This window comes from Seriola dumerili, unplaced genomic scaffold (assembly GCF_002260705.1).
Source record: "Seriola dumerili isolate Sdu_G_001 unplaced genomic scaffold, Sdu_1.0 BDQW01000477.1, whole genome shotgun sequence".
NCBI lineage: Eukaryota > Metazoa > Chordata > Actinopteri > Carangiformes > Carangidae > Seriola > Seriola dumerili.
The window spans coordinates 457,395-465,628 of record NW_019174732.1 but is presented as its reverse complement, the minus strand read 5'-3'; the positions used below and the strand labels follow the sequence as shown (position 1 = coordinate 465,628).

Genomic DNA, 8,234 nt, shown 5'->3' with positions numbered 1-8,234 from the left:
CATAATATAGCATAAAACATCATAGTATAGTTAGGTATGAAACGTCAAAAAATGTCACAGTATACTTAGGCAAAAAAACACAAACGAACATCGTGGTATACTAAGGCTTATAAATGTAATACTATAATTAGGCATAAAACGTCATAGTATGATAAGTCATAAAAACATCAAAAAACTTAATAGTACAATAAGGCAGAAAACATCATAGTATAGTAAGGCAGAAAAACAGTTTAAATAATGTATTGTTGAAATGTTTGTAGGAATCAGAAGAGTGTGCAGTGTGAGAAGTCTGTTAAGAAAGACAGTTCTCCTTTAAAAACAAAACCAACTCTCTTTTCATTTATAGTAGACATAATTTAATATGCATCATCAGTTCCTAGCAATTCATCATCATCATCATCATAATTACTGTTTCATAATCATCATTTCAGCAGCAGTGTTTCACAGTTATCGTCCAACCCAAAGCAAAAGAAGAGGTAATGAAAGATAATTCAAACAGATCAGTCAAAAAAACTCATGCACATTCTTCAGCAGCGTGGAAACAGAGCGGCAGGTCTGGACCTCAGCCTGCTCCTGTTCATCCACCTGGTTGTTACTAAGATAGACTGGATAAAAACAGTAGTAGCATTATTCACAAGTACTGAGTAAGCTTCTTTTGCTGTCATGTTCTCTGGTAGTGATATGAAGTATGAAATGCATAGAGAAAGTGGTGATTCTCATCATTACTAAGATTAAAACTTTACTAAGATTAAACCTGTAAACTGCATAAGTACACTGTCATCCGGGCTTCAGAGATAATTGTGCTTTAATTTACCTTCAGGGTTTGTGTGTGATGACTATCAGCTCACACACCTAAATATTCTGATCTTAAAAAACTGAATGTCGGATGACTGAAGGTGTGTTCACAACAAATTCAGAAGCTAATTTCATGTGTGACCGCACGGAGTGCACAGATGCTAGCTGTAGGTTAGCTAGCAGTATAGCCAGGTGGCCAAAACAATGTTATAATGAAGGATTTTATGTGTTCATATGCAAAACTTCATTTCCATACCCTGTTGAAATCTGACATCTTAACATACTGGTATCTTACATTTATTCATTTCTGTGTCCGTATGTTAATTAGGTGGGTGGTCCTTCATTAGTCTAAAGCCTAATTGGTTATAGCAGTGTGATCGATTAGATGGATCTGCTACTACTGCCTTGACTGATACACAGGAGCTTTGCCTTTCCAGTGTTGCCAACTTAGCGACTTAAATAAATAATAAATAAATGTAGAAATGAATAAAGACATAAATGTAGAAATGCATAAATAAATAAATAAATCTAGAAATACATAAATAAATAGATTAATAAATGTAGAAATACATAAATAAATAAACAAATTTAGAAATACATGAATAAATAAATGTAGAAATATATAAACAAAAAAATGTAGAATCACATAAATAAATATGTAAATAAATGTTGAAATGCATAAATAAATAAATGAATACATGGATTAATTAATGCAGAAATAAATAAATAAATGTTGAAATACAGAAATAAATAAATGAATAAATGTAGAAATACATAAACAAAAACCATTTAGAAATACAAATCATGGCTCATGTTTGCATATAATATAATTCTGTACTGATCCACTGAACCATGTTATATAATTTATTCTTTCCGTTTGTCACAGTTTTGCATGTTCTTTAACTTTCTTTTGTCACATCTGTCGTTTGAATAAAGTTTCACTACAGAGAGACGAGGGCCATAACTCAGTATTCTGAGATCATTCAGTTTGTTCACTGTGAATTAAGACGCTGAAAATGAATTTAAGCAGTTTATCTTAAGATGCCAGATTTTAACCTTTAAACTGTGTAAGGACTCAAAGGTCCAGTATTATGTGTGTGACTAAGGGGGGCGATCTGGTCAAAAGATCATATGACAATCCTTTTGAGTAGAATCTCAATCCACGATCTGCATCCTGTTTCCACTCTGGTTTTATTGTGAAAGTCAGGGAGTCACAACAGGAAGTTGTGATTCATATCTTTCTGCCGCTTTGATGCGTCTTTCAAAAGTTTGTCCGCTCGCCACTGCTCCACGCCCACAACCCTGTTCTCTGTTTACAAAATATATGTCCTATATGTAAGTATTTTAATCTGAAAGTTCAGGTGCTGCTAACCAGCTAGCCGTCATCCTGCTTCCTGTCTCCCTCCCTGCGGCAAGTCTCTGGTCCTGCAGACGGACTAACTGCACTGTCTTGGACTGCAGCTGGTGACAGTGGTTCTGGTTCTGCTCAGGTGGAGAACTGGTTCATGTGGAGCTGCTGTCTCTAGATGTTAGCGGTTAGAGGGCTAAGCTAGCTGCTACCAGCTAACATGGTCCGTTAGCAGAGACTTTTAACATTGAATATCTAAATATATAAACTGTTAATGAGGAGATCTGAACGACTCATCTGAAGAAGTTCATGTGACCAAGTCAGAGCAGATCGTCCGCCCCGTGTGTGTGTGTGTGTGTGTGTGTGTGTGTGTGTGTGTGTGTGTTTCTCCATCTCTCTCTTATTTTTCTACTTCCATGAACTGCAGTCATCTTGACATCTTCTCATGTCTGAGCTTCACCTGCACACCTGTCACCTGTAAAACTGGCTTCCAATTCGGTGTGAACACACCTGGACACTAACCCTATCAGCTGAGTGATGTCGAGTGATGTAACTCCACCATCTTCTTCTGTTGTTTTTTTGGTAAAGTCTTCATTTTGAGGCGATGGACAGTAAATCAGGCACCTTTAACAAACCATGGAAATGTCCATTAGAAATTTGAGGCATCCACCAGTAACAAAGTGAGAGACATCTGCTCAGGAGTCGTCATGCTGTAGTGCATTTCCCAATGCTTATAAAAAAAATACATGAGAAAATAATCGAGTAACTTTTCTGTTAAAAATCAAAGATATAATAATAATTACTGATATACAGTTTAAACCTTTAAAAACATTTGGTGCGCCAAACACAGCACAGCAGTACATTACTAAGTACAGTACAGAAGTCCAGAGGGGAGGTGAAGCCACTGAGTGGACTTTCAGACAACCGTCATGGACTTCATGATGTATGTGATACACCTAAGTTACTAATCTTCTGGTGCCTCCTCTTTCAAATACATATTGCCCAAACAGAAGAGGAGGCAGGCACCCTGAGGTGTTCGAACATGACACACACACCAGTTATGACACGTGTCTGAGGCTCAGCAGGTTGGGTTTTCTGACTTAAAAACAAACATATTTGAAAAGTAAAAAGCAGGTGGAAATTACAGCAGGAAGAAAAGCTGAAAGTTAAAGGCTGCAGTTTTCATTTCATCCCACTTTACCGAAGAGTTGGAGGAAGGAACATGTCGCTCTTTTCTACCCTCCAGGAACTCAGGACCAGAATCTAAAGCTGTGTCCCAGTTCAGGGGCCACATCCTACAGAGGACGTGGTCTATGAAGGTGCGGCCCTTCGTAGTCGTCGTAGAGGATTTCCTCTTTGCGTCAGCGGCTGTTCCCGACGTTACAGTCTAGTGTCTCGGTTTTAACAGTTGAAGCATTAGCTGTTGAACTGAGCTGAAACACAATACTGACGTTTAACAGTGTGGTCCTCAGGCTCTCTGTCAGTGTGGTTTGCTGACATATTATTTTAATTACCAGCGCAATGAATCTTGGAATATGCTGTACCACGAAGGAGCCACCTGTTGGAGCCTTCACGGTCCAGGAAACGGTCCACCCTTGACGGTATTTAAGTGCAGACCCTGAACTGGGACACAGCTTAAGTCTACTTCCTGTCCTCAATAAGGGTTCTGCTCCTGAGGTAGAACCTTCTAATGACCCAAGAACTATGAGGGCCGAGTTTGCAGCACTGAACATCACGTTCCATTTAGTTTCATTCAAAATCAGAAATAAAAACCCACCAAGGGAGTGTCCTGATGGCCGAGTGGTTGCGGCACAAACTGTACCGGCGCAACGAGCCCTGAGCGGCAGGTTCCTGGTTAGTTTAGTTTATTGTTTAATTTGACAGGGATTTATTTTAGCATAGTGTGAAAACAGGGAACGACACTAATGTGTTGCACAATGAGTTTATAACTGCTGCTAATTCTTGACTCCCCATGTGTCTTCCACTCTCTCTCTACTTTCTTTATAAAATAAAAGTATAAAACGTCCAAACAATAACTTTAACTAAAAACCACAGAGACTCTAACAGGTTGTTGCTTCTTTGGACTTTCTTATTGCTTGCTCTCTCACTGCCTCTACACACAACAGGAAATTACTAAGAACAACACAACAGTGTTTTTGGTCTGTTATGTGTAGAACTGTGTTTTTTTTAACCTGTCAGATTAATTTAAATCTCTGCTGTCAAAAACAAAACAAAAGGGGTTTGAGTTCCTGGTTTAGCTCTACAGGGTTCCTCGGTTCCTGGAACATTATTGAATGAGTATTTAAATGGTATTTTTAATAATACTGGCACCAAAGTCTGGCCTGCAGTTGTACACGCTCCACCTTCACTCTTGCTACATGGAGGTCTCACTACTCCTGACACTGACGCTGGATATCAGTCACATGATGCAGGTTCTTATGTAAACAGTGGATTCTGGACTGAGCGCCTCTGTTAATGTGCTCAGTAGATTTTATCGTCACAGTTTTACTCTGAGGTTTTTTACTAACAGCGCAAAATACTCCAGAATCCGGAGATGTCATTTGAAAATATGAACCCATATTCATATATCCAGCCGCAGTGACTGTTCACCTTGCTGAGCACAGTTCAGGTGAAAATCAATTTAAAAATAACGATCAGATCAAACCAGTGCGAACCAAAACTGATGAGCCTCAGGTTTCATGAATGGCACTCTGTAGAGACGATGATACAGCTGTTCATAGTTCAGTCTGATGGATGGCACTGCATAAACACAGAGGAGGAGGAGGAGCAGGAGGAGGAGGAGTCACAGAGTTTCTCCTTTCACTTGCTCATTGTTGTTGAGTCCTGGGGAGGGTTTACTCTTCATGCCCTCGGTGCCCCCCCGCGACGTCTCCTGGAAGAAAAGGTGGGGCATCCACACGGACATGACGATCCGCTTGTACTCCCTGCGGAAGTTCTGGTTCAGCAGGCCGTAGATGATGGCGTTAAGGCAACTGTTGAAGTACGCCATGAAGTAGCTGACCACAAACAGCCACTCCGGGATGCGAGGCGCCACCGCCTCCGGGTTGATGGCGACAGCCAGCCCGATGAAGTTGAGCGGCGCCCAGCAAATAGCAAACAGCACGAACACCACAAACATGGTGATGAAGTTCCTCAGGTCGCTGGGCTTGATGCGGGGGCGGACCTCCGACTTCACCTTCCGCCTCACCTGGATGACCAGGATCCAGATGCGCAGGTAGCAGAAGGTAACCACGGCGATGGGCACGAAGAAGTGGATGACCACCACGGTGATGGTGTAGGACGTGCTGACCGTCTGCGCGAACGTGCAGGAGTAGATGCGCGGGTCGTACTGCAGCGAGCCCACGAAGAAGTTGGGCACGATGGCGACGACGGTGAGCAGCCAGATGAGCGCCACCAGCAGCAGCGTGTTGCGGTAGCTGTACAGCTTGTCGTAGCTGAAGCTGTGGCAGATGTAACAGTAGCGGTTGATGGCGATGCCTGTGATGTTGAAGATGGAGCCGATGACACTCAAGCCCATGAGGAAGCCGCTCACCTGAGAGAGAGAGGGAGAGAGAGGGGGAGAGAGAGGGAGAGAGAGAGACAGAGAGAGAGAGAGGGAGAGAGAGAGGGAGAGAGAGAGAGAGAGAGAGAGAGAGAGAGAGAGAGAGAGAGAGAGAGAGAGAGAGAGGGGGAGAGAGAGACAGAGAGAGAGAGAGACAGACAGAGGGAGAGAGAGAGGGAGAGAGAGAGAGAGAGAGAGAGACAGAGAGACAGACAGAGAGACAGAGAGACAGAGAGAGAGACAGAGAGAGAGACAGACAGAGAGAGAGACAGAGACAGACAGACAGAGACAGACAGATAGAGACAGACAGACAGAGAGACAGACAGACAGAGAGAGAGAGAGACAGACAGATAGAGACAGACAGACAGAGAGACAGACAGACAGAGAGAGAGAGAGACAGCTTAGTGTTGAAATAAATTCAAAGTGTCTGTTTCCTCGTGAGCAGCAGGTTCAGAGTTTCACTGCAGACAGACGTCCTGAGAGACTCGAGGCTGTAATCGCTGTCAAAGGTGCTTCAGCTAATATTTATGTCAATGTGATATTTCAGTTTTTACTTTCTAAACTCACAGACAGAAACTTCTGCCTCTCAATCAAAACAAAATAATTTCTGTGCTAACTGAACGATCCACAGAGCAGAGCTCCGCTCCACAACAAGCACACCAGAGGATTAAAGCAGTAGAAACACTGAATAAAACAATTTGACTTCAGACATCAGAGATTCAGCCACGCTCCTCAGTGACACAGGACAGAGGACGGGACGTCTCCAGAGGACAGAGGACGGGACGTCTCCAGCAGCTGAGCAGCTTGTTCCTCTGAGAACTTCAGATCCAAACGTCCCACGACTAAAATCATCTGCTTCAAATAACCAGCTGAAAACCACAGAGGTGGAAAAAGTGTCTGATAAGAGTCAATGTTGAGCTTCTGTCAGACAAACACACTGAAACATGATCATACAGGATATGATGTCATCAACAGGCGACCAATGAAATGTTACCATGATTAAAATCACAGATTTCTCTGGTTTGAGAATTGATGGAAACATTTGTGATGATGTAAGAACACGACTCAACAACATACAGAGAGGAGGGCGAGTTGTTTTTTTAAAGAAAAGTTACAGATTATAAATTAAATACATCTGCAAAAAAATCCAAAGTTCTGTTTTGACTTTGTCAGTATGAGAGAAATTAATTTAAAGGATTTTATCATAAAACACAAAACCTGAAAAAACTGAAAGACCTGTATATGATAGGCCACGCCCCCGAGTGCACCAATCAATACAGTGCTTCAGATTCTGGTGAACACTCGTCTCCAGAGCGTGGAAACCTGAACTGGAGAAAGTCTTGACTGTGCTGTAACATGACATCACTTCCTACCTGAGGCTCCTCCCTGTTTTTACCTGTTAAAGGAAGATTTTCATGAACTGAACTGAGGGTCAAAGGTCACACAAACTGTACAGACTGTAAAGCTGCAGAACAAGCATGAAGGTTGCTATGGAAACATTATTCATTATATAAGTATATACAGTATATACATGAGAAGTTCAGTCGTGGCTCACCTTGCACTGGGTCTCACCTAGTGACCAGCCGTCATGGAAGATGGCGTACAACACCAGAGGGTAGGGGTAGAACGCCACCACCAGGTCAGCGAAGGCCAGACTCACCACAAACACGTTTCCTGTGGAGGAAGGAGACAGAATCATGTGACTGGAACAAGCACCGACAACCAATCAATCGCACTCACTCCTCCGCTCAGACTAGTTTCAGGTCACAACCTGGCTAAAACGTGTTTGTGAGGTCACTGCGACCTTGACCTTTGACCCCCCCCGTGGAATCTAAACAGTTTGTCCTTGAGTCCAGGTGAATTTTTGTGCCAAATATGAAGAAGTTCTGTCGAGGCGTCACTGAGACATCGTGTCCACAAGACGGACGACAACATGGAAACAAAATGGCTGCCGGTCAGCTGATCCTCCACACACACACACACACAGACACACACACACACACAGACACACACACACACACAGACACACACACACACACAGACACACACACACACACAGACACACACACACACACAGACACACACACACACACAGACACACACACACACACAGACACACACACACACACAGACACACACACACACACAGACACACACACACACACAGACACACACACACACACAGACACACACACACACACAGACACACACACACACACAGACACACACACACACACAGACACACACACACACACAGACACACACACACACACAGACACACACACACACACAGACACACACACACACACAGACACACACACACACACAGACACACACACACACACAGACACACACACACACACAGACACACACACACACACAGACACACACACACACACACACGCACAAACACACACACACAGGTTTACCTTGATCATCAATGACTGATGATTGGAAATGTTCAACCTGATGAACTGCATGTGTTTATTATTTTCACTTTGTGACTTTATTATGATGTCATCACCCCCC

General features: G+C 42.8%; 1 protein-coding gene across 1 annotated transcript in view; it reads right to left on the bottom strand.

Annotated features, from left to right (window-relative positions):
* Positions 1 to 4,946: 4,946 nt before the first annotated feature.
* The window catches only part of LOC111235144 (melatonin receptor type 1B-B-like), a 21,358-nt gene continuing 18,070 nt past the window's right edge, over positions 4,947 to 8,234 (bottom strand). The window contains exons 2-3 of the mRNA XM_022763480.1: positions 7,261 to 7,379; positions 4,947 to 5,696 (exon numbers count right to left, since the gene is read on the bottom strand). Coding sequence (XP_022619201.1) covers positions 4,947 to 5,696; positions 7,261 to 7,379 — 869 coding nt within the window. The remainder of the gene's footprint in view (positions 5,697 to 7,260; positions 7,380 to 8,234) is intronic.